This window comes from Geotrypetes seraphini, chromosome 3, assembly GCF_902459505.1.
Source record: "Geotrypetes seraphini chromosome 3, aGeoSer1.1, whole genome shotgun sequence".
Classification (NCBI taxonomy): domain Eukaryota; kingdom Metazoa; phylum Chordata; class Amphibia; order Gymnophiona; family Dermophiidae; genus Geotrypetes; species Geotrypetes seraphini.
The window spans coordinates 241,113,583-241,141,310 of NC_047086.1; the positions used below are offsets into that span (position 1 = coordinate 241,113,583).

Consider the following 27,728-nt stretch of genomic DNA (forward strand, 5'->3'; position numbering starts at 1 on the left):
TAGGTAGTTGACAGCAAATGTTTACAATACCAGATCTTGTGTCTGTTTTCCATGGACCTACTGGAACAATAGGACCATACTTTTAACATTCAAAACACTCCGTAACAACCAGCCAGAATTCTTAAACAATTTTCTAATTCCCTACACTGTAGGGATGGAACACAGCAAACACACACACGCAGGATAAGAGTCAGGTGGAGGCGTTGCCGTGGCAAGCTCCGAGCTCCTTTTATTATGCTTCTATGCTATTGACATCATAGTAACTCCCTCATGTACATCTCTAATGATTGGTGGATACAAAGTCACATGCATTTACATCGTGTCACCCTCAACTCAGCACTTAGACAATATACCTGTGTATTTGCACATATTCAATGCCTGTCAGCTGATGTCCTTTCCCAAATAAGGACTAATTAAATAAGATAAAGGCTAATTTGTGACAGGTAAGGGGGAGAGAGGGAATGATTCAGCATTCTTTCACAGGGGCTTAGAAATCAGTGTGCTGACCTCACCCTGTTTCAGAATGGCGTCCCTTCACTACACCCCACCTAGAACACTGAGATCACAATCACTAAATTTTTTAACGGTTCCATCTCTCCATATTATTAACACTAATTGAACAACAAACTTCTCCATCACAGCCCCATCTCTTTGGAACTCATTACCCCTGGAACTATGGGATGAACCCGTGCTAGATCATTTCAAAGGAAAACTAAGAACGTTTCTTTTTATAGAAGCATTCAACCTCTAATTTCACTTACCTTATGAAACATCTTCATTTCTGCTTTGGATCTCCCTTCCTTTTGTATTTCCTCTATATGGCTCTCTTTCCTATTTTATAATATAATTTTTTACCTTAATCCTATCATTCCAGTAGGTCTTGAATGTTTTAATGTATGTTACCCTATTTTATTATGTACAAACCGCTTAGAAGATTGATAGGCGGTATACAAATTTTTATTAAACTTGACCTAAAGCCCAAAGGGACAAAAAGAAGCAACTATTCCACCCCCACTCCGAATAAAAACTATACTGGTTAAATGTGTATGGTTCATATTAGGAGGTGTTTGTAATTCAGAAAAATTGCACAGGTAATTAGCATTTAGAAAGAACCCAGTGGATCTATGACTGCTGTAGTGTGCTGATATTTTTTCAAGGCAAAACAAGCATCATACATTTTTGAGTGGAGGCTTGGATAAATCTTTTGTCTCCATGGAGCTCTTTTTCTAAGCTGTGGTGAAAAGTGGCCTTAGTGCAACTTTGTGCAGGTTTTTCCTACATGCTAAGCCCATTTATACCACAGCAGTAAAATAGCCATACGTTAATGTTGCCATTAGCATATGGCCATTAAAAGAAATTGTATAATCACATATCTTGCACTCCACTTATGTATCATTCATAGAAACATAAGAACATAAGAGATGCCGCAGCTGGGTCAGACCAGTGGTCCATCGCGCCCATCAGTCCGCTCATGCGGTGGCCCTTTTGGTCAAAGACCAGTGCCCTAACTGAGACTAGCCTTACCAGCGTACGTCCTTGTTCAGTAGGAACTTGTCTAACTTTGTCTTGAATCCCTGGAGGGTGTTTTCCCCTATGACAGCCTCCGGGAGAGCGTTCCAGTTTTCCACCACTCTCTGGGTGAAGAAGAACTTCCTTACGTTTGTACGGAATCTATCCCCATTCAACTTTAAAGAGTGCCCTCTCATTCTCCCTACTTTGGAGAGGGTAAACAACCTGTCCTTATCTACTAAGTCTATCCCCTTCAGTATCTTGAATGTTTTGATCATGTCCCCTCTCAATCTCCTCTGTTCGAGGGAGAAGAGGCCCAGTTTCTCTAATCTGTCACTTTACGGCAGCTCCTCCAACCCCTTAACCACCTTAGTCGCTCTTCTCTGGACCCTTTCGAGTATTACTGTGTCCTTCATGTACGGCGACCAGTGCTGGACGCAGTACTCCAGGTGAGGGCGCACCATGGCCTGGTACAGCGGCATGATAACCTTCTCCGACCTGTTCGTGATCCCCTTCTTAACCATTCCTAGCATTCTGTTTGCCCTTTTCACTGCCACCGCACATTGTGTGGACGGCTTCATCGACTTGCCGATCAGAACTCCCAAGTCCCTTTCCTGGGAGGTCTCTCCAAGTACTGCCCCGGACATCCTGTACTCTTGCCTGAGATTTTTCTTATCGACATGCATTACTTTACCTTTATCCACATTGAATCTCATCTGCCATGTCGATGCCCATTCCTCCAGCCTGGTTATGTAACGTTGTAGATCTTCGCAATCCCCCTGCGTCTTCACTACTCTGAATAACTTCGTGTCGTCCGCAAATTTAATTACCTCGCTCGTCGTACCTATGTCCAGATCATTTATAAAGATGTTGAAGAGTATGGGTCCAAGCACCGAGCCATGAGGCACCCCACTGGTGACGCTCTTCCAGTCTGAATATCGCCCATTCACCCCCACACTCTGTTTCCTATGCTCCAGCCAGTTTTTAATCCATATGGGTATTTGTCCCTCGATTCCATGGCTCGCAATTTTCCGAAGTAGTCATTCATGCGGAACCTTGTCAAACGCCTTCTGAAAGTCCAGATATACAATGTCAACCAGGTCACCCTTATCTATCTGCCTGTTTACTTCCTCGAAGAAGTGCAGCAAGTTCGTCAAACAAGATCTGACTTTGCTGAAACCGTGCTGGTTGGTCTTCATCAGACCATGTCCGTCAAGATGATCAATGATGTGGTCCTTTATCAGCGCCTCTATTATCTTTCCCGGTACTGAGGTCAGACTCACCAGTCTATCTCCCCTCGAACCTTTTTTGAAGATCGGCGTAACATTTGCCACCTTCCAGTCCTCTGGAATCTTTCCCGTTTTGATCGACAGATTGGCTATTAGTTGAAGTAGTTCAGTTATGGTCTCTTTCAGTTCCTTGATGACCCTCCAATGGATGCCATCCGGTCCCGGGGATTTATCGCTCTTAAGTCTATCAATCTGCCTGCATATCTCTTCTAGGCTGACCATCAATCCTGTCAGTTTCCCGTTTTCGCGTCCAGCATATAATCTAATGGGTTCTGGTATGCTGTGTATATCCTGTTTGGTAAATACAGATGCAAAAAATGTGTTCAGTCTAACGGCGATTTCTTTGTCCTCCTTTATCGCTCCCTTTATTCCTTGATCATCCAACGGTCCCACCGCTTCCTTCACGGGTTGTTTTCCTTTAATGTATCGAAAGAACGGCTTGAAGTTTTTCACCTCCTTGGCTATTTTTTCCTCATAGTCACTTTTTGCCACTTTTACTGCCTTATGGCACCTGCGTTGGTGTTTGTGCTTATTCCAGTTTTCATCCGTTTTCGATCTTTTCCATTCCTTAAACAAGGTTTTTTGCCTTTGATTGCTTCCTTAACCTCTACAGTGAGCCACGCCGGTTCTTTATTCTATTCCTCTTTGATCCCTTGTTGATAGTGGTAGATATAGATTTTGCGCCTCGGTGACCGTATCCTTAAAAAGAGACCAAGCTTGCTCCAGCGTTCTTATATTGTTTATCCTCTAATTAATTTTCTTCCCCACAATATGTCTCATCCCTTTGTAGTTTCTGGGCTGACGTTTCGCCCCTATTTCCAGGTTGAAGCGGTTGACATGATGACAGATAAAGGCCAAATGGCCCATCTAGTCTGCCCATCTACAGTAACCATTATCTCTTTCTCTCTTCGAGAGATCCTACGTGCCTATCCCAGGCCCTTTTGAATTCAGATACAGTCTCTGTCTCCATCATCTCTTCTGGGAGACTGTTCCATGCATATACCACCCTTATAGAAATATGATGGCAGATAAATGCCACTCATATGTTTAAAACTTATTCTTGGATTCCAATCTGGGTTGTTTGGATAAACGATTAAATGTATTGGAAGCTCAATGTACTACACTTCAAGCTGTCTCAGTATCTGCTGTTAAAGATTCTATGGTGATACATTGTAAAATGGAATTAATGGAAAATATGTATAGAGCAGTGGTCTCAAACTCAAACCCTTTGCGGGGCCACATTTTGGATTTGTAGGTACTTGGAGGGCCGCAGAAAAAAATAGTTAAATGTCTTATTAAAGAAATGACAATTTTGCATGAGGTAAAACTCTTTATAGTTTATAAAACTTTCCTTTAACAGTTAAAAGGAAAGATATATAAATTATAGAGTTTTACCTCATGAAAAATTGTCATTTCTTTAATAAGACATTAACTATTTTTTTCTGCGGCCCTCCAAATACTCTATTTTTTCTGCAGCCCTCACATTTAAAGTTTAATATCTTTTCTTTCTCAAAACTGGCACATTTCAATCACTATATTGAAAATAAAATCATTTTCCCTACCTTTGTTGTCTGGTGACTTTATTTTTCTGTGCTTTCAACTATGTTTCCAGGGCCTTCTTGTCCTTTGACTGTTTTTCTCTCCGTCTTCACTTTCTGCCTTGCATCCATTTTTGTCATTAACTTAATATTAAATTTTTCTGCTTTCTTTTCAAAATCTACATTTCCATGTCTTACCTTCCCTTCCTATCTCTCTCTTCTTCCGTCCTATTTCCATGGTCTGGCATCTCTTTCCTTCCTTTCTCTCCCTCCCTCCTTCCTTCCTTTCCCCTGGTCTGGCATCTGTCTCCTTCCCTTCCCCCATGCCCTGGCATCTCTCCCTCCCCCTCCATGGTCTGATATCTCCTTTCCTTCCTTCCCTCCCATGAACTTGACTTCTTCTCTTGTTCCTCTCCCTTCTCCTTCCTTCCCTCCCTCTCTTTCCCCAATTGGGTGCAGCAGCAACAGAAGCAGCATTTCCCTTTCCCCTTCCCTTCTGTTCTCTTCCCTTCTGTTCTCTTCCTTGTGGAGCAGCAGCATGTTTGGCCGGCTCGTTCCGTTCAAAGCCGCGGGTGGCGGCTCCTTGCGAGATCCGTGCCTGCGTCTGAAGCCTTTCTGATGTGACGTCAGAGAGGCTTCCGATGCAGGAGTGGATAGCGCGAGGAGCTGCCAACCCGCGGCTTTGAACGGAACGAGCTGGCCAGACACGCTGCTGCTCCAAAAAGAAGGGAAAGAGGAAGAGAAATGCTGTTGATCGCATCCAGACCGCGGGCCGCAAATAAAACCTGGAGAGCCACATGCGGCCTGCGGGCCGCGTGTTTGAGACCGCTGGTATAGAGCGAGAAATCTTTGTTTGGTCAATTTCCCAGTAACTCACCTACTATCACCTGAAATTTTATTAAGGAAATTCTTTAAAGAAATACTGGGATTGCCCAACCGGAGAATTTTCCTATTAATAATTATTACTATGTTCCTAAAAAAAAAAAAATAGAATCCACCCAGGAGGTGGACCATTTGGTACCAACTGAAATTAACTTGACAGAGTTTTTGGAAGATAGTCAGGATGTGATCCAGAGTTGGTCCACTCTGGTGATAACATGCATGAGTGAGATAGACAAAATGTTAATAATGAAATTCAAGGAGGAAAGAGTTTTTGAAATTAAAAGTTAGTTTTAGCTCTAGAGGCATCGTTTTACCTAAAATTTCCATGTAAATGTCTTGTCAAGTTATAAGACATCAAATATGTTTTTTGGGATCCCATACAACTGCAACAATTCCTAATTGCTCGAGAACAGAAAAGAGTTAAAGTTTCACTACTGAGAAATTAGAGGAGGGAAATTAATAATCCCTATAAGAGTAAGGAATGGTTTGGGATTCTCAAGGGTGAATCGTGAATTATTTCCTTTTTCTGTTTTATAAATTTGTTTCTTGAAATTGTATCATATCGCCCCATTAATGTGGGCTTAAAAAGGAATTTTGTATAGAATGATTATGTAATGTTAATGTCTATGAAAGGCCTTTTTTTTCTTTAGTATCATCTGATATTGTAATCATTTAAATTTATAAATTAAAAAAAATAAAACTTTTTCTTTAATCAGTCTCTCAAAATTCAATTCAATAATTTAGTGGAATATGATGAATGTGCTCAGTACCCCCTCACATGCCGGTCATTTGGACAAAGCAAGACCAATGGAACAGAAAACCATCATAGCAGCATTCTGTTCTCCATTATCCACTCAAATTATTACCATTACCTAAAAAACAAGGAAATGTAAAGAAAGAAAGAAAAAATGAAAAAAAAATCACTTATCTGCTTGATGACAAAACTTGTACAGCTTTGTAAATGTCCCTTACATTCAAATGTCAGCTATCCAAATATTCACTCGATGTGTGATACCAATAGTGCTCCAAAATGAATATAATACAGTGTCCAAAAAACTAAAAAGTGTCCAAATATGATCTTCAACACTGTTTACACCTCAACTCCGGCCAAGTTTCAAAACTTCTTCGTCAGGAAGAATGACTCAAATGCAGTAAAACGCTGCATTCAACTTGAAAATACTTAAAGCAAAATGCGAAGAAATGTTGGAAAAAAGTTTTTAAAAAATCATGTCCTACTACAGAATTTCAGATCTAGTTTATCTCTATACTTTCATGAAGCAAACAATTAAAAAAAAAACAAAACGTTTACTTGGCAGCTCTCCATCCAGCATCTTCATTCAGGAAACTGGCAACAAAGCCAAACAAACTTTTAATGAAAGTTAGCTATTTCCCTGTTTAAATACTCAACAACCCTCAGTGAGGGAATACTGAGCACATGCATCATGCTCCACTAAATTATTTAATTGAGTTTTGAGAGACTGATTAAAGAATAAGTTTTAAACATATGAGTGGCATTTGTTTTTTGAATGATACATTAAAAGAAATTACAACGTGAGCACTTACCGACACCAATTTGGCTATAAGGGCTTATGCAGTGATCCTATGCTAATCAGTTAATATGTGGTAATGTAACCTAGTCAGGTCTCCAACCTTGAAAGTTACCACTTGTGGAATTGGTGGTTTGTGCCAAATGAAACCTTCAGCATTGCTAAATTCACTCAAGGAAGAATTGTTTTTACATGGGTCTTTCCTAGCAAGGCTACTACATTCTTGTTTCTTTTCTCATTGCAGTGTGGAGAGCACCGCTTTAAGGCTGATAACTGCCCTGGGCAGTACTGAAGTTCAACCACAATTTACACGTTTCCTTAGTGACCCTAAAACTGTTCTGTCAGCAGAATCAGAAGAACTCAACAGGGCACTGATTTTGACCTTAGCTAGAGCAACACATGTAACAGGTACTGAAAGTAAAAAAAATATATATATATACAGTGAAACTTTGGTTTATGAGCATAATTCGTTCCAAAAGCATGCTCATAAACCAAATTACTCGTATATCAAAGGGAGTTTCCCCATAGGAAGTAAGGGAAACTCGCTTGATTGGTTTCACCTTCCTCCCCGCAGCCACCGGATGCTGCTCCACCCCACCTAACCACATCCCCAAAAGACCCCCCCCACACACACACCCCCAAGGCCACTGGTGCACTTCCATATCCCTCCTCCCCTGAGAACCGGCATCCCCCACCTGCCCAAACTGAAGCCATACCCCCCATCTGGCACCGGCATGCAGCACCAACCCACAGGAGGTGCCGGTGCCCGAAGATCTTGCCTCTTGCCGGACTGGGCCTTGAGTATCTGCGCATGCTCAAGGCCTTCTGGCTCTTGTTCTCTCTGAGAATCTCAGAGAGAGGTGGGAGCCAGAAGGCTTTGAGCATGCGCAGATGCTCAAGGCTCAGTCCAGCAAGAGGAAGGATCTTCCTGCACCGGCAGCTCCTGTGGGTTGGTGCTGCGTGTCGGTGCCAGATGGGGGTAAGGCTTCAGTTTGGGCGGGCGGGGAATGCCGGTTCATGAGGGTGGGGGTGATGCCGGGTCACAGGCGGGGGGACTCGCAAATCTAGTCAAAGCTCAGTTTGCGAGTCACGATTTGTGAAAATGTTTTGCTCATCTTGCAAAACACAAACCGCGTTACTCCCAAACCGAGGTTTGACTGTATGTACAAACTAATTGAGACATCCATTTACAAAAAGCTACTCCACTATGCCATTTGCACTGGTTGAGACACCATATCAAAAGTGCTGCTAATATAGTTTTAGGGGGAGGGGGCATATCTTACAACTATTTGTGTTATGCCCATAGCTACTGAATAATCTAATCTGGCATTTCTGAGTCACGCTATGTCCAAATGGATTCAAGGCAATTTGAGATTATAATTAGTAAAAATAGTGCATTGTAATAAATAAAATAGGATAAGGCTCTGTAGAGAGATGGCAACTTACAATTTAAAGGGGAATACAGTTCTACAGAGGGATAGGAATTGTCTTTACACTTCTCCCTCAGTATTCGCGGGGGTTAGGGGCAGAGCCGGACCACGAAGTGTAAAAAATTGTGAATAACTTTGTGCCGGCTCTAACCCACCCCCGGACCTTACCTGGTGGTCTCCGCCTCCAATCGACTACTTCCGTGCGTGTTGCGTGTTTGCAGGGGCCAGTGCGGGTACTTCAGTCTCCTTTCCCCGCTCCGGGCCGGGCAGAGCGAAGATCGTTCCTCTCTGGGCTAGACAGCCTGTGTCGGCCTTACCTGGTGGTCTAGTGGGGCTTTCGGGGCAGGAGCGATCGTGATACGCTCTTGCCCCGTGCAGATTGCCAATAGGAAATGGTTGCCGTGAGCTCCCTTAGTCTCTTGAGACTACTATGGGAGATTATGGCATCTATTTCCTATTGGCGATCTGCATGGGGCAGGAGTGTAGGAAGATCGCTCTTGCCACGAAAGCACTACTAGACCACCAGATAAGGCTGAGAAGGAGGCAGAGAAGGTCTGAAACAAATCTAATCTAATCTAATCTAAACCTTAAGTTTATATACCGCATCATCTCCATGAGAATGGAGCTTGACACGGTTTACAAGAACTTAAAATAGTGGGTAGAGAAGAAGAAAAAGGATTACATGAACTTATGTGTAGAAGGGGGGAAGAGAAAGGGGGGAAGGATAGAGCTACAATTTGCTGAAAAGCCAGGTTTTCAGTTGTTTGCGGAATAACTGAAGGGAGCTCAGGTTCCGCAGCGGGGTGGTGAGGTCATTCCAAAGACCTGTGATTTTGAAGAGAAGGGATTTTCCCAGTTTGCCTGAATAGTGGATGCCGCGTGGAGAGGGGAAGGCTAGTTTAAGCCTTTGGGCAGTTCTGGAGGAGTCGGGACTGGAGGAGTTGAAAGACAGTGGGATAAGAAGAGGCAGGATTCCGTGAATGATCTTGAAAGCCAGGCAGGAACATTTGAAATGGATTCTGGAGATTATTGGGAGCCAATGAAGTTTGGCAAGGAGTGGGGAGGCATGGTCAGACTTGCGTTTTGAGAAGATCAGTTTGGCTGCAGTATTCTGGATTAGCTGGAGTCTTAGAATACTTTTTTTTGATAGATTTAAGTAGATGGCGTTGCAGTAATCTAGTTTGGAGAGGATGATGGATTGGACAAGGATGGCAAAGTGTTGTTGGCTGAAGTAGGATCTAGCTTTCCTCAGCATGTGAAGGCTGAAAAAGCATGATTTTGCCAAGGAGTTGAGGTGGTCATTGAGGGAGAGAGAGGAATCGATAGTGATACCAAGGACCTTGCATGAGAACTCGAGCTGTAGTGTATCGCCTGTTCGTGGATGCTGAAACCGCGGATTCGGAGGGGGAAGTGTATTTTCATATGAAAAGTGAGGTAATTTAGTTCATGTCTGATGGTTAGAGGGTGCTAGTAGTTGGCAATTCGAATATATGGCATTGAAGAAGTAGGTTTTTAGCTTCTTAGGAAACGTGAAGTAGTTTAGTTCAGTTCTGATGGTTGTATTGAGGCTGTTCCAAGGTTTTGTGCCAAGAAGATATTGTATTCAATAATCACCCAATTCTATTAATAATTATCCACCCACCTTCAGGGCTGGAAAACCCTTCAATTTGAGTCTTACATCCAATTTTTAAGTCCTTCAATAATTGCCCACCCCTAAAATCTGTGTTAACCTGCCATTACTTTCCTTCACCCTCCACCCCCCCCCCCCCATGTGATGAACAGATTTCTCCTTACGAGGGGTGCAGATTTAGTATGTTAATAAAGCAATTAGTGTGCTAAATATTTAATTGTAATTAATGTGATTACCTAGTCGTCTGCTCCTGTGTTGGACCTTTGATTTCTGGATCTGAAAAAGTGACATCAGCGTCAGCATGTACATACTACCACTGGCTCTAATGTAACTTTCTGTTTCTGGGATCAGACAGAGCCAGCAGCAGCACTCCTGCCACTTTTAGACCCGAAGAAGCAGCAGGTCAAACACAGGAACAGGAGACCAGGTAATCAGTTTATTTACTGGACTCAGGAAGGAGAGAGTTGCTGCATCAGAGTGGGGGAATGCAAGAAGAGAGAGAAAAAAGCGCTGGACTCGGGGCAAAAAAGGAGCGAAATGATGCTTGGGGGGGAACATGGAGAGGGAAAGAAGCACTGGAATCGGAGAGCAAGGAGCAAGAGAGGTGCTGTTTTGGGAAGAGGACAAGGAGAAATTGAAATGCCTCCATATAACCAACCCTAATCTCCTCCCTCCCTACAAGTTTCCTCAAATGTCCCCCCTTCCTTAAATTTACCCTCTTAGCCTCCACTTCCTTAAATTCACCCTCTTAGCCTCCATTATGTATCTAAACCTATCTCTTATTCTAACATCTCTATGTATCTTTCCTTAAAATTTGTAACTTCCTGGAAATGTCCAGCCTTCTTCAATTGTAATCCGCTTAGAACTGTAAGATACAGGCGGAATAGAAGTCTCTAATGTAATGTAATGTAATAGCTCACCCTAGACTTCAGAAAACCCAGTGTTTTTAACAGTAACCCGAATGATCTTCAAGTTAAACCACTTGCTCATGAAATACAGAGGAAGAGCTTTCTACCAAGCCTGGGCAATTTTTAAACAGAATAGTATTTGAAATTTAGTATATATGCAATTAAAATATTAACCATTTTTTTCAAAATTGTCTTGCATGACTTCTTTTGTGAAATTAGCAGGAGTGTTTTTTTACTTCTCTCCTCCACTTTTATGACTGAACTTTATACTGCGTGTTAATGGATCAATTCCAAACTCCTTGGTACCTTGTCAAGTACATACGGAATCCAGTATGGACACTAGTGCTCCCTGATTTGCCGATTCAAATCAATTCACCGATTCACTTCTTTGAAAAAAATCAGGCTCACCGATTCAGTGACCACCAACACCCCTTGCTCCCCATTCCAGTGAGATCTGATATACCTCCTAAAGCAGTAGTGGTTGGCTGGAAAAGCAGCACTGTGAACAGGTTGCTTGCGGCCTGTCCCACAGGGGCCTTCCCTCTACCGCAACATTTGATGCTTTTAAGGTCTCCTCTCAAGCATCTGCCATATCTATAACCATGCATCGCTTAGCTTGGCTCAGTGTGTCAGATCTGAATTCTTCAATGCAACACCAATTCACCAACTTCTCTTGCAACGGAGATAACTTTTTTGATACTCGCATAGAGGATGCTACAGACAAAATAAAAAGACTTGACTAACCGTCATTGCACACAACTAGTGCTGCCCGATTCAGGAAAAAAAAAATTTGACTTGATTCAGCCTGTTGAATCGATTTTTGATTCGACTTTCCTGCTCAATTGGTTGTTTTGGGGTTTTGTTTTTTTTTAAACATCCTGTTGGGTTTATTTTATAGCCTCTTCACCCTCTTTGCCCTCTCTTACCCACACTGGCGCTGTGGTGTAAACAAAATAAACAAAAAAGACTTTTCCTCTCTCTTAAATCCTAGCTCACGTTTGCGGTCTAACACCAGCTCTGGCAGGATACACATTTCAAATCTGACATTGTAATTGCAAAACAAAAAATAAAATTATTTTTTCTACCTTTTGTTGTCTGGTCATTATTCAAAACATGATGGTCCCATGCTTTGGTTGTCTTCTGATAACTTGCTTGCCAGGATCTCCTGCCCATTTGTCATTTTATTCTTTCTTGGTGCTAACCATCCATCTTCCATCTATGTCCTCCCCTTCAATCCCCCAAAGGTCTGGCCTCTTTCCTTTTTTTTTGTCTCCATCCCCGCAGCTGCAGTGATGGACTCCACCATCCCCAGATCCACCATCTCTCCTTTTCTTAACTACCTTTTCATCCAGCATCTCTCTCCCTCCTTCCCCACATCCCAGGGTCTACCAGCTCTCCCCAACTACCCTCCTATCCAGTATCTCTATCCCCCACCCCTTCCACACCATCCCTTGTGTCCAACTGCTCTCCCTTTCTGTTCCTTCCCTCCCTAAATCCCATTGTCCACCATCTCTTTCCTTCTCCTCTGTTTTTAGACCCATTATTTCTTCCCCCCCAGTCTGATATATGTATTTCTCTATGACCCCCCCCCTTGCCCGCCCTCCCTCCGTGTACTTCTACACCAGGGCTCCCCTTCCCTGAAGACCTGCACTCCCCCTGAAGTCTGCACCCCCCTGAAGGCCTGTACCCCCTTGAAGGCCTGCATGTTCCCCCCCCCCCGGCCTCCCGCTCTTACCTTAAGATAATTGGCAGCTTGCAGAGAGGATTGCGGTACTGTAGCAGTCTTTGCAGGCTGCCGTCATCCTCAGCACTGTGTTCGCTCTACAATGGTCCTGCCCTTCCTCTGACGTCGGGCAGGATCGCGGCGGAGAGAACGTGGTGCTGAGGACGACGGCAGCCTACAAAGATTGCTACAGCACCGTGATCCTCTCTGCAGGCTGCCGATTATCTTTAGGTAAGAGCGGGGAGGCCAACGGAGAAGCCGCAAAGGGCCAATGCAGCACTTCCTGACTGACCCCCCCCCTCGCTCCCTAAAGCAGCAGCAGCAAGCCAGCAAGAGGCAGCGCTGCCGCTCCTGCTTTAGGGGTAAGGGGGGAGGGTTGGTAACCAAATCGGCGAGGCTGAATTTTATTTACTTATTTTTTTTAAACAAATCGATTTGAATCGGAAATCGGGCAGCACTATATACAACAAATACATCAACAGTCAACACCTTCTTGTCAAACCAAGCACCAGTCATCATAATTCCTTCCTAGAGAAACCTTGTCATTGGAAACAGGCTTCTTTTTTTTGACAGAGCTGGACCATCGTAACAATCATCCATTGAGTCCCCACTCTCATTTTCAAAAGATATACTCTTCTTCCAGAAGTCTTTGCTTCATCATCTTCCAGAAAATCCTCCATCAAGAGCTCCTGAGTCTTCTCCAGCTCAGTTTCTAGAGCAGACTGTGGGGTTCTATTCCAGGTATTTCCTAGTTACCAAACACCATGGTTTTTGGTTCATCTCTAAACCTCCAAGAATTCAATGAATACAGTATTACCCCCGTGACTTCACGGTTCAGACTTCACGGACTCAGTCATTCTCGATTTTTTTCCAAGTCTCCCCGGTCATAATTATTTCCGCTCGGAGCCTCTTTAAAAAAAAAGTTCCGAAAGCATAAGATGGCAGGAGACAGAGCAAATCGGCAGCCAACTGCAGACAAGGCAGAAGTCCTCTGCATCTCCAGCAAGATCCAAGTAAAAAAAAAAAAAAGCAGCAAAGTGGCAAGCCACCTCCCCTGTAGTTCTCTCCTGCCTCTGATCTCCACTCCTAAACCGCATCCAATAATCGCAGTTTTTCAACGTTTACGAGTACTCCTGGAACGCAACCCCCATGAATTTCGGGGGTATACTGTACTTACTGAATTAGAGGGTTTGCATGATCTCTCTAGGACTGCAGTTCCTGTTACTAGACAAGAGCTACTACCCTGTTTCTGGACAAAATGTTTCTGATTTTATGAGGACTCATCCCGTACTCCAAGTGTCATTGGTCTTAATTCTGAGGCATCCCTTGACATCCAGGTTCTCAATACCTCAACCTCTGTTGCAACCATCACCTAATATACCTTTTCCAAAATTTGTACTGGTGCAACCACCTCCAAATGTACCTTTGCCAGTATTGGTACTGGTGCTACCACTGCCTTAATGTACTTTTGCCAGCATTGGTATCAGTGCTACTACCACCTAATGTATCTTTGCCAACTTTGGTACCGACGCTACCACCGCCTAGTGTACCTTTGCCAACATTGGTACAGGTGCTACCACCGCCTAAAGTACCTTTGCAACCATTGGTACCAGCATCAATCAGGGCCTTCTCATTGCAACAAGCTCTTCAGCTTGTCAATTACACAGTTCGTCGACTGGAAATTGCCTTAGTTCCAATAATCTATGTTCTTAAAATGCTTAGGAACTGTACTGGACACTATTCAGACTCAAGTCTTTCTACCACACCTGAGACTCGATATCCTAATTCACATATATCAAGAGTCTCCTCTCTTCAACACATCAAATGTTACATGAAATTGGCAATTTTCCTAACTCCATTGGCCCGGCTACATCTCAAATAACCTCAGTGTACCCTCTCAACCCAATGGTCTCCAGCCACAGATACAAGAGACTTTGACCTTCCTCACAATGGATTTTAGACGGGGTTGTGCTATATACCAGTGTTCTTCAATCTTTTTACACCCGTGGACTGGCAGAAATAAAAGAATTATTTTGTGGACCGACAAACTACTAGGACTAAAATTTAAAAACCCCGTTTACGCCCCATCTCCGTGAGCTCGGTCCCCGCAAACCATCTGATCCCATCTGCACAAGCCGCAATTATGATTTTATATTGAACGTATTTTATTAAAGGATAAAAAGAAACAATATTCTGAACAATTGTGATTTTATAAATACAAATATACAGAGCACGGACCAACAAAACCCCTGTCTCCCCTCCCCTTCACATATATCCCCTCTACTATCAAGAAAACTGAACAAGCCAAGTTATTATAGAATGCTACATAGAAATATCATGCTAACAGAATACTGCAGTCCCCAGTTATGTCTCTAGCAAGATATATATTTCAAATCTGATATATTCTAATGCCAAAATAGAAATAAAATTATTTTTTTCTACCTTTTGTTGTCTCTGGTTTCTGCTTTCATCTTCTTTTCACTCTTTTCCTTCCAGCATCTGCCCGTTCCATCCAATGTCTGCCCTCTCCCCCTTCCATATGTATCTGACTTCTTTCTATGCCCCTCTTCCCTGTCCATCCAGCCTGTTCCTCCTCTCTCCTTTTTACATCATTCATTCCAGCTTCACTGCCTTCTTCATTTTTATCTCTCCTACACCAGATCTAGCATCTTTATCCCTCTCTCATTTCTCTGCTGACCCCCTTTCCAGCATCAATGTCTCTCTACTTTCTCATTCCTCTCTCTCCCCTTTCCCTCATCTGATCTCCATTCCACCCTGACCCCCTTCCCCTCCTGTAATCTCCCTGCCAGCTGTTTCCTTTTTTCTTTCTCTCTTCCCTCCTCCCATTTTTTCCTTCTCCCTTCCCTCCTCCCTCTATCCAACATTAACTCTCTTCCCATCCCTTTCCCTCCTCCCCTCCCAGCAGCATCTCTCCTTCTTCTCCCTTCCCTCCTCCCTCTATCTAACATTAACTCTATTCCCATCCCTTTCCCTCCTCCCCTCCCAGCAGCATCTCTCCTTCTAACCCTCTCCAAGTCCAGTAACAGCTCTCCCTTTATCCAACAGCTTCCCTGCCTCCTACAGTGGCTGTCTCCCCTTCCAGCAGCTCTCAGTACTTGCCTGCAGGAAGTTGCCAGTAAATCACTGCCCTGGCAAATAGGAGAGCTGGTGGGAGGGGAGACAGCCACTGTGAAGGCTCCCCAGGATCTTGCTCGCACATGCTGACCATCTCCCTCCACCTGCACCTGAATCTGCAGCTCTCTGCGTTCTAATCGCAACTTCCCCGCGGCCCTCTTCAGCAACTCGGCAGGGGCGGTGATCAAGACAGGCTGCCGACGTCGGGACCTTCACTCTCTGAGTCCCGCCTATTTTGTTTCAACTTCCTGTTTCCGAACAGGCGAGACTCACAGAGGGAAGGCCCCGACGTCGGCAGCCTGTCTTGATCGCCTGAGGCTGGGAGGAACATTAGTCAGCAGGAACCGCAGTCGGGAGGAACCGCAGTCGGCAGGAAATTTAACTGCCGACTTGATCTTGCCGGCCCTGCGCGGACTGGCAGAAATTTTCTGCGGACCGACACTGGTCTGCGGACCGGCAGTTGAAGAACTGTGCTATATACCATCTAGAAGTGATGTGACAGGGTGATCAAAGCCCCCCAGTGAGTATAAGTCCTTGGTTAAGTAAATCACTGAATACCTTTTTCACGGATAGGAAAAGGGGGCAATGTCTGGAAATCAGTATATACTAATGCTTGAAGTATGGGAAACAAGATTCCAGATCTAGAAGCTGTGATGGAAGAAGATGAGTTGGATATAGTGGCGATCATGGAGACGTGGTTCACAGAGAACCATGACTGGGATGTAGTTATATCAGGCTATAATCTGTTCAGGAAAGACAGAGTAGAAAGAAAAGAAGGGGGAGTAGCATTATACGTTAAAGCCACACAATTGCAGGATCTGCAGGGCAAGGAAGAGGCACTGTGGATCAATTTGGAAAGAGGGAATGGTAAATATATTTACATTGGTGTGATATATTTGTTGTGAACCGCCTAGAACCATTTCTGATCTGGCGGTATATAAGAATAAATTATTATTATATAAAGGTTTCCTTCACAGATATGGACAGAATATATCTAAAAAAAAAAGGGGGAAGTTTTACTAATAGGTGATTTTAACATGCCAGATATTGATTTGGGTATCCCTATTACAGGGTCTTCTAAAAGTAGGGAGATCCTGGATTCTCTACAAGGAGAACTGTTCCAGCAGTTAGTAATTCTGGAGATCGCACCTTCAAAAAGTATAAAAAGGATGGAGTCAGTCTAGAGAAAGGCTACTATAATCTTACATGGTCTTTGTCATAAGGCGTATGGGGACAAACTTGAAGATCTCAATCTGTATACTTTTTAGGAAAGGCAGGAGAGGGGAGATATGATAAGAGACGTTTAAATACCTATTCGGTGTAAATGCGCATGAGTCGAGTCTCTTTCATTTGAAAGGAAGCTCTGCAATGAGAGGGCGTAGGATGAAGTTAAGAGCTGACAGGTTCAGGAGTAATCTAAGGAAATATTTTTTGCAGAAAGCCGCCTCCTGTTACTTGGGCCCTGAATGTTGAACTTTAGACACGTCTATCAGATCCTTCTTATACAACATTCTACCATGATAGGATGGTGCTTCGAACGCTTTTGAAGTTCCTCCCACAGGGCATCTCGAAGATTAGTCTATAATTCTCTGCACTTCGGACTGTAAATGTGTTTTTGCTTGCTACCTGGATCGGGCCAAACTCCACAAACGTTCACTCAACTTTTCTTGTTATATGAACTTCACAGAATGGGAACTCATCTCATCAAGGCAATAATCCCCACATAGCTGGTGGATTATTTTTAATTCTGCTAAGCTCGGACTGGGTTGGAGTATTAGGCCTGTATCACTGCATATAAAGCGCAACAATTGGTGACTTCAATAACCTATCTACGTTCTACTCTTATTGAGGTCATCTCTACAACAGTCACCTTGTTCTCAATTCATGCCATCACATCCCACTATGTTTTTTTGGAAAATGATTCCTGACGGGGTAGTTGGTTTGGCCAACCAGTTCTACAAAATTTTTATTCTACACTTGGATGCCAACTTTTTAACAACCCCTTTGGTTTCACTAGGCACCTTTTTAGTTTCGTCAGGCTCATGTTAGTTATCAATAACCCTCTTCTCAGAGGCATGATCCTGGCAGCTAGGGAGTCCCATATGTGAGAATATACTTTGTCCTCGGATAAAGCACAGTTACTCACCTATAACAGGTGTTATCTGAGGACAGCAGGCAGATAGTCTCACAACCCTCCCATATCCCCTAGTTGGCTTCTTAGGTTTGTTACTGAACTGATGGTCCCATGAGCTGATATCGGGCAGGAAGGCACGGTACAGGCAGCCTCGAGACTTTGAAAATTTGTTAAATGACAGTATATTTTTAGACTGTCTGTGCTGGGTTCTGTGGGTGATGTCACCAGCATGTGAGAATATCTGCCTGCTGTCCTCGGATAACACCTGCTACAGGCGAGTAACTATGCTTATGGTCCTCAATCCATGCAATTACTTCTCACTACTGTTTAGAGCACAACTCCAAAAGAGATGGTCAGTTTGGGCAAGCAGTTCTACAACATCTATTCTTTACTTAAAGCCAACTTTCTCTCCAACCCTATAGGGTTTTGCCAGGCTCCAGTATAATCAATATTTAACCTCTTTCAGAGACATGATCTGGCAGCTTGAGAGTCTCACATTATGCCTGTTTGTCCTCTGAGAGAGCAAAGATACTTACCTGTAGGACAGCAGGCATATAGTCTCACAACCCGCCCACTTCTTCTAGTTGGCTTCTTAATTTTGATACTAAACTTATGGTTCTGCAAGATGACATCAGGCGGGAAGGCACCAGCACACAAGCGGTATGGGCACATGTGAGACTCTCAGTATTAGTAAATTGCAGAGCCCTGAAGAAATGATTTTGCAATCATGAAACGTGGGCCTTCGTTGGCTGTTTGGAGAGGAAGTTTTCACTTGTGCCTGTACCACATTATCAAGTCTGTCTGCCATGAAGCAACAGATAATATTTAATCACCTTACCATTATAGTTGGCACAATGGGGTTGCCTATGATAGAATATTGAAAGTTAACCAATGAGGAATTCGGGTTCTCCTTCCTAACTCTGGAGCAATGACTGCCCGGTAGCTTCTGAGGCAAATTCCCCTGCATATGTGCTTCAACTGTATGCTTTAGGTATAAAATAGTTAAGCCTTGAGCTTTAGCTTCAGCGTTTGAACTGGAGGACATAAGTGTTGGATTTGTGCATTACATACATACATAAATAAATAAATACATAAATGCCAGAATTCCTCCTGAACACTTATATAATATGTATTTGCAAGGCAGGCATGCACAAAGGCAGAGCCTGGGCAGGACTCCCACTTATGTATATCTAGTGAACAGAGCTGGTTTTAGCCATGCTGGGGCCCAGGGCAGAAATTAAGGAGGGGTCTGGGAGGCCACTTTGAAGCGTAGGAGTTAAGAGTAGTTGGGAGCTAGCACATCCTGAAGTAGCCGTTTCCGGTGAAACGCTGGGTACCGCTTCGATGTGACACTCGCTCCGCATACCTACCTTCGCGTGGATTAAGTTAAGTATATTTTTTCTCTTCATGATTTACTTGAAATAAAGTGTATAGCAGCTGAAAGTGCTTGATGTAATTTATTTGTGTTCTCCCTACATTACTTAAGGCTTATAACATCTCCCAATGTGAAAGGTTTTTTATGCCTATGACGAGATTTACCCCTTGAGAATTTTCCCACTTTTATTTCACTCAATAAGGTGTTTGTGGGAGGGGCTCTGAGGCTTTTTCCTTTGTAATCTCTTACATCGGTTTGGCCTAGATGTTTGTGAAGCCTTTGCATTGTCAGGGGCACGATTTTTTGTCTCCACTTTACCCTGTCTTCTATGGAGTGTGTTTGTGAGTAGAAGAGAGGTTATATTAGAGTCAACCTTTTTTCCTCCTTTTTTGGGGGGTGGAGGGGTGGAAAAGTGTATGTTGACTTAAATTCAGATCATCTTATATTCGAGCATATATGATAAATCATTATTAAACTAGTTAAATGGCTTTTCAAAATGATTCTCTTTAAGTAGAACTGGTCTAAACTGTCAAAACATTTACTGGAGCTTTTGCTTTATGAAAAAGGAAGGTATGCTTTTAAAATTAGCTTCCTCTTATAAATATCACATTGCTGCTGGTTCTTAGTTTGAATGTTTAGTTAATCTTATTTTCCTGTCAGACTTTTTCACAGGCTCTGACTCAATACAAGGAACATGGTGCAAGGAAATACTCCAAACAATTATGAATTATACTGCACACAACTGGGCCTCACACACGTTAAGCTGTTTTCCAGCTCCACTGCAGGTAACATACTTGTTATATCAATACTGAAAGTTTCTTAGGCAGTAAACAGAAAGAGGTTTTATTTAATTATACTAATAACAAAGCTTAATTATAATGGAAGTGGATATTACTGGGTACAAGCAAGAAATCAAATCCTCACAAGTGAGTGATGTCTTATGACGGTCTCTGGAATGGAAAAGCTTTCCTAGCATTATACTGTTGAGGAATTGTGGTACACTTGCTTATGTTTATGTTTATTGGTCAACTGATAAGCCACTTTAACTAGCAGGTAGTCCACAAATTTTCACAGAAGTGAATCTTCTGAGAGGACAATATTAGTTCCCTCTCTTTTTTCCCTTTAGAATCTCCTTTAATAAGGATTTAAGTTAGCAAATTTTCTTTTTTTTCTTTATTTCCTCCTTCTCCACATTGTGGTATTCTGCCAATTCAGCTGTTTTTGTTTTTTAATTCTCAGTTCACCTATATTTTCTGGCAATATATCCCAAAAGAAAGCCCCTAGTGCTAGCATCCCACAGTAAGAACAGCATACCAACATCAAACATTGTAGTGATAGTGTGGGGATACTTTCTTCTCTCAGGACCTGGAGAACTTGCCAATATTGAAGGAACCATTTAAGTTTAAGGAGTAGTCACTTTTTTACATAGGTGATAAGGGTGTTGGCTAACTTTGTTCCTTAAATAAATGAAATCATTTATATACTGTTATGTGTTTGCTCAGATTCCCTTTGTCTAATGTTACATTTTGTTTCTAACTCAGATACCATTCCGTGTGACATACAGTATATGTAATAGGGAAATCAGGAGGTGGGGGAGCTTTTTCACATCACTCAGTACTTTGGAAGAAAAGTGAGAGAGGGAAAATGTGATAGACTTAACTGTCTCTGTGGCACAAATATACAGGAGGCAAACCTCTTCCATTTTGAAGTAAGCTCTGGACCGTAGAATTAAGATCAAGGGGGATAGACTGAGGAGTAATCTAAGGAAATGTTTCACGGAAAGATTTGTGAATGCATGAAACAATGGCAGAGACAAGGACAGTATCTGAATTCACAAAATCATATCTCTGTGAAGGGGTGGATAAAGGTGAGCTGCATAGCGCCCCTGGTCATCCTTGCCATGGTTAGGGGACCGCCTTCACTTCTGGCAACATCCCCCACCCCTTTTTTGAATTGGGGGAAATTCTTTCAACTGCCAGGAGTTCATTTCAGCCTAGAGATGACTCCACTCCAGGATTTTCTCTCGGCCACAGCAGTTCTGTAATTCAGTTTTAAACACAGTCGGAGCACTTTATTTTCCATAAGACAGTTTTATTAGGGCTCTGTTCTTGCCTCCCAGTATGTTAGCAGCTTCACAAATTGAGATTATACCTCAAGAACTTCCCTTTTAGAATCCAGACCAGGGTTTGACACTTGGTTCCAGGAGAAACTCTTTTCCCTTCAAATCCCCAACAGTCAAACTTGTAATAATGGTTTTAGACTGCTGACCCATCAGATATGCAAGTCCCAACACAATTATATCTTTAAGAACATTCCTCACTTGAAAGACCTTGCCCTTCTCCACAGATTAAGCTTCTTAATGGTTCCAAACGCTTCAGTGTTTCCATCATATGCAGCACTGCTGCTAGGGCTCTATCCCACCCTTCACCACCCTTGGACTATGTAGGATTACCAGACATCCGGGAAAACCCGGACAAACTCCCGGGTTTTGGAAAGTCCATCTGGGAACCGGACAGTCCTCTAAAAAGAAGATGTATCTGGGTTTTCTTAATTTGTGTCACTTCTGCTCGACATGCGAGTGAACTCCAAGTACTGGTCTGTGGCCCTTCTTACACTGTTTTACACTATGACAAAGTTGTTTTCAGAACTCATCCTAAGTTTCTTCCAGAGGTTGTCATGGAATTTTATCTCAATCAGTCCATTGTACTACCAGTTTTCTTTCTGAAGCCTCATTCTCATCCTGGAAAAATGACTTTTCATACCTTGGGACTGCAAGTGAGCCTTGTCTTATTATTTAGAACAAACTAAGCCACACATGACTTCCCCTCAACTCGTCATCTCTTTTGATCCTAACAGATCAGGAGTTCCTGTCACCAAACAAACTATTTCCACTTGGTTGGCCACCTACATTTCTTTTTACTATGATCAGGCTGAGTTCAAAGAAGCGTGGGATGAACACAGAAGATTTAGAATCAGAAAATAATATTAAAGATTGAACTAGGCCAGTTACTGGGCAGACTTGTACGGTCTGTGTCTGTGTATGGCCGTTTGGAGGAGGATGGGCAGGGGAGGGCTTCAATGGCTGGGAGGGTGTAGATGGGCTGGAGTAAGTCTTAACAGAGATTTCGGCAGTTGGAACCCAAGCACAGTACCGGGTAAAGCTTTGGATTCTCGCCCAGAAATAGCTAAGAAGAAAAAAAAAAAATTTTTAAATTGAATCAGGTTGGGCAGACTGGATGGATCATTCGGGTCTTTATCTGCCGTCATCTACTATGTTACTATGTTACTATGTTACTATGGTTGTCACTTGAGGGATGTTTAACAGCCCACAAGGTCCTAGCAATGGCAGCATCAGTAGTCTTTCTGCGTTTCACTCCCATTGAAGATATTTGCAAAGCAGCTACTTGGTCCTCAATTCATACCTTCACATCTCACTATTGTCTGGAAACCTATTCCAGACGAGAAGGTAGATATTGGCCAAGCAGTACTTCAGAATTTGTTTTCTTCTTGAAGGCCAACACTCCCTCCATCCCATTTCAGTTAAGCTAGAGAGTCCCACATGTGAGAATATGCTGCCTACTTGTCCTAAGATAAAGCATAGTTACTTACCGTAACAGGTGTTATCCGGCGATAGCAGGCAGATATTCTCACATACCCTCCCTCCTCCCCTAGTTGGCTTCTTAACTTGTTTACAGAACTGAAGTATCGCGAGTTAGTGTCAGGTGAGAAGGCACTCACAAACCTTCATTGAAGCTTAAAGTGACAGTACTCTTTTCACTGTCCTTACCGGGCTCCGTGGATGACGTCACACATATGTGAGAATATCTGCCCGCCTGTTATGGTAAGTAACTATGCTTTTGGGTTGTTTTGGAGGGCTCACCATACAATATAAGCAGGTAATGGTGACATGTACCTGGGCTTTTTAATGTGACATTCACTGCAGTACCCCTTAGAGTGTCCCTCTGCTCTGCTGAGCTGTTTCTGTGACCATCTGAAGATGTAATAGACTGGTATGTAAAAGAAACAGTGCATCTTTGGGTGGTGGGAGGAGATCAGTGATCACTGGGGGAGTAAGGGGAGGTCATGCCTTAATTACTCCAGTAGTCAGATGGTCAGTCTGAGTACCTTTATGGCCCTCATTTGTTTTTAGAACAGGTCTAGTCACAAACATTTAGATAAATGCATTTCAGGAACAATTAGCTGAGAAGCTGAAAGTGTACAACAGCAGAATGAAAGAGGTGTAAGATTTGCTGCTTTGCTCTCTTGAATACTATTGTCTGACAACTGAGTATGTGACGAGATTGTGAAGAAAACCAACATTTTCATTTGCCTAATAGCAAAAAGTTACTGGTCTCTGGCTTTTAAATGTAGTTATTAATTTAGTATTAGTTTGCATATTTCTTTGACGCACAAAACATTTTTCAGCATTAAACAGTGGATTTCATCTATCAGCCTTTTTTGAAGTTCACACAGTGAAGATAGTTTATCCCAGGACAAGCAGGCAGCATATTCTTAACGCATGGGTGACGTCACCGACGGAGCCCAGGTACGGACCTTTTTAACTAGAAAGTTCTAGTTGGCCGCACCGCGCATGCGCGAGTGCCTTCCCGCCCGACGGAGGAGAGCGTGGTCCCCAGTTTCTTCGTTTCCGCGGAACAAAGAAGACGCATGTGTTTTCAACGGCCGTTGAAAAACTAATTTTTGCCTTCCCGCTCGCGTATTTTTTCACTTTTTTTCCTTTTTTCTTATCGGATTCCCTTTATTTTTGTTTAAAAAAAAAAAAAAAACTCATCGAGTTTTCCTTATTTTTTCAGGCCGGCCCCGGCGGGGCCTGTTGCCACCATACAGGCCTCCGGGTTTGATTTTGCGGAGGCCGTGTTTCCATTCATGCCCCCTAAACCGGGTTTTAAGAAGTGCCAGCGGTGTGCACGCCCAATTTCCCTCACCGACCCACACAATTGGTGCCTCCAGTGCTTGGGTCCAGAGCATCGGGCTGACACCTGCACCCGCTGTGCTACGCTTAAAAAGCGTACTTTGAAAAATCGGCAGATCCAGCAAAATATTTTGTTTGGTACCGGATCTGCCATGGAACCGGCTGCGACGTCGACGGCACCACAAAAGTCGGCACCGATGACATCGACACCACCGGACCCTTCCTCGGGGTCGTTGGGCCCAGGTAAGCCGGCTAAGAAGCCTCCCACTTCCCTTGAGCACCCTCCTGCCACAGTTGCGACACCGGCCCTCCCGGCACCGCACCGGCCCTCAAACGCTCCGCTCCGATCTCGGTGAGTGCCTCATCATCAGCCTCCTCATCGCCGGTGCGTAGAGCGGCACCTATGGTACCGAAGAAGAAAAAAGCGGTACCGGTGCCTCCCCTGGACGCCCGCATCGCGGCCATACTCCAAACACAGTTACAGGAGCAGCTGCAACAACAGCTCCAACAACTGTTGCCGGCGTTGCTGGCACCGCACCTTCCGGTACGGGACTGGTCCGAGCCTCACTCTGTCCCATCGGTGTCGACCCCCTCGGTACCGATTAATACTTCCAGGCCGGTGCTCTTGGCAGAAACACCTACAGTACATACCCGTGATGCTGCCGACCCTGTCCGGTCCCAGGAACGACATCGGTCTTCCTCACCCGATACCGCCTCGGTGCGCTCAGGCAAATCTCTTTCAAAGACCCGCCATGCCGAGCCCTCCACACCGATGTCCAAATGTACGCACCCAGATTTGTGGGAAGACTCCCCTCACGGTACCGAGGAGGACGCTTCGTCAACCAACGAAGAACCCTCCATGACCGACACCGTCTCCAAACCAGAGCAATCCTCTTTCTCCAAATTCCTTAGGGAGATGTCAGCAGCTCTTTCCATTCCCTTAGAGTCCGACTCTAAAAAGTCTCAGGCTTTCCTCGATGCCCTAGACTTTGAGCAACCTCCCAAAGAATTTCTGAAGTTGCCCGTCCACAACATCTTACGGGAAACTTTCTATAAAAACTGGGAAGCTCCCCTCATGGTTCCTGGAGCCCCTCGTAAATTGGATAGCTTGTACCGGGTTATTCCAATCCCAGGATTTGATAAACCTCAATTGTCCCACGAGTCCCTCCTGGTGGAATCTACTTTGAAAAAATCTCAGGGTTCCAGTGTATATGCCTCCACCCCTCCTGGCAGAGAGGGAAAAACCATGGATAAATTTGGTAAGCGCCTTTTCCAAAATGCCATGTTAGCCAATAGAGCCAGCAACTACACCTTCCACTTCTCCTTCTACATGAAGCATCTGGTGCAACAGCTCTCCTCCTTACAGAAATACCTTCCTGAACGTAAGGTCCCTCTTTTCCAGCAACATATTTCCAGCCTCCTTCAACTCAGAAAATTCATGGTTCGCTCCATCTACGACTCATTTGAGCTGACCTCTCGCGCATCTGCCATGGCGGTGGCCATGCGACGTTTGGCATGGCTGAGAGTCTCTGACCTGGACATTAACCACCAGGACCGCCTGGCTAACGCACCTTGTCTGGGTGATGAACTCTTCGGAGAGTCCCTGGACTCAACAACCCAGAAACTCTTAGCACAGGAGACCAGGTGGGACACTCTGATTAAACCTAAAAAGAAGACTCCACCTGCTTGCACCTACAGACAGCAGTCTTCCTACCAGCGCAGGTTCTCGGCCAGACCTCTCAACCCGTCTCAACAGCAGCCTCGCCGACCTCGTCAACAGCATCAATCTCAGGCTCGCTCACAGTCTCACCAACCTGCCAAGCCTCTCCCTCCGTCAAAACCATCTCAGCCCTTTTGACTTTTTCCTCCAGGGCATAGCCAGTCTCCCATCATCATTGCCTCTTCCTCAGCCTATCGGAGGTCACCTCCAAATCTTCCTCAGCCGTTGGGAGGTCATCACATCAGACCAATGGGTCCTCAACATCATTCGCCACGGCTACTCTCTCAACTTCCAGACTCTTCCACCAGACAATCCTCCCGTAGAGTCTGCTTCTCACTCCTCCCAAACCCCCCTCCTCCTGAGGGAGGTCCAATCCCTCCTTCTTCTCAATGCCATCGAAGAGGTGCCTCCGGACCAAAGGGGTCAGGGATTCTACTCACGCTACTTCCTGGTTCCCAAGAAGACAGGAGACCTTCGTCCCATCCTCGATCTCAGGGACCTCAACAAGTGTCTGGTCAAGGAGAAGTTCAGAATGCTCTCCTTTGCCACGCTTTACCCTCTTCTCTCTCAACACGACTGGCTATGTTCCCTGGACCTCAAAGAGGCCTACACTCGCATCCCAATCAATCCGACTTCACGTCGCTACCTACGGTTTCAGATACAGCACCGTCACTATCAGTACAAAGTACTACCTTTTGGCCTCGCTTCATCACCCAGGGTGTTCACCAAGTGCCTTATTGTGGTGGCGGCCTTCCTCAGGTCTCACAACCTCCAGGTTGGACGATTGGTTGGTGAAAGCACCTACGTCTCCACTTGTGCTACAAGCCACTCATCACACCATCTCTTTCCTCCATCTCCTGGGGTTCGAGATCAACTACCCCAAGTCGCATCTGCTTCCCACACAGCGACTTCAGTTCATTGGAGCAGTTCTCGACACCACACTAATGAGGGCGTTTCTCCCCTCCGACCGTCAACGGACCCTGCTCCACCTCTGTCGTCAGGTGCTCCTTCATCACTCCATTACTGCCCGACAGATGATGGTCCTCCTGGGCCACATGGCCTCGACGGTCCATGTGCTTCCTCTGGCGCGACTCCACCTCAGGACACCTCAATGGACTCTTGCCAACCAATGGTCACAGACCACGGATCTTCTTTCTCATCCCATCTCTGTGACATCGTCTCTTCAGCAATCTCTTCAATGGTAGTTGAACTCCTCAAATCTTTCCAGGGGTCTACTCTTTCATCTACCCCCTCACTTCATGATCATAACCACGGATGCCTCCCCCTATGCGTGGGGAGTTCACCTGGGAGATCTACGCACCCAGGGACTCTGGACCCTTCAGGAGCGTCAACATCAGGAGCGTCAACATCACATCAATTTCCTGGAACTCAGAGCCATGTTCTATGCTCTCAAGGCCTTCCAGCACCTTCTCTGCCCTCAGGTTCTTCTCCTGTGCACAGACAATCAAGTCGCCATGTACTACATAAACAAGCAAGGCTGCACCGGATCTCGCCTCCTTTGTCAGGAGGCTCTCAGCATCTGGAACTGGGCCACGGCCCGCAATCTCTTCCTCAAGGCTGTCTATATCCAGGGCGAACAGAACTCCCTGGCCGACAATCTCAGCCGCATCCTTCAACCTCACGAGTGGACTCTGGACCCTTCAACACTCCACTCCATCTTTGCTCGCTGGGGCACTCCGCAGGTGAACCTCTTTGCAGCGCCTCACAACCATCAGCTGCCCCAGTTCTGTTCCAGACTCTTCTCTCCTCATCGTCTGACCCCAGATGCATTCCTGCTCGACTGGACGGATCGGTTCCTCTATGCCTTTCCTCCACTACCTCTGATGTTGCGGACGTTATCCAAATTCCGCAGGGACAGGGCCACCATGATTCTCATCGCTCCTCGGTGGCCTCGCCAACACTGGTTCTCCCTCCTGCTTCAGCTCAGCTCCAGGGAGCCCATTCCTCTTCCTGT

At 44.5% G+C, this 27,728-nt stretch overlaps 1 protein-coding gene across 2 annotated transcripts in view; it reads left to right on the forward strand.

The window, feature by feature from the left end:
• The window catches only part of MED23 (mediator complex subunit 23), a 254,975-nt gene that overhangs the window by 139,988 nt on the left and 87,259 nt on the right, over positions 1-27,728 (forward strand). For both annotated transcript variants that reach the window (XM_033937086.1, XM_033937087.1), the window contains 2 exons: positions 7,010-7,173; positions 19,761-19,885. In XM_033937086.1, the coding sequence (XP_033792977.1) occupies positions 7,010-7,173; positions 19,761-19,885 (289 nt within the window). The remainder of the gene's footprint in view (positions 1-7,009; positions 7,174-19,760; positions 19,886-27,728) is intronic.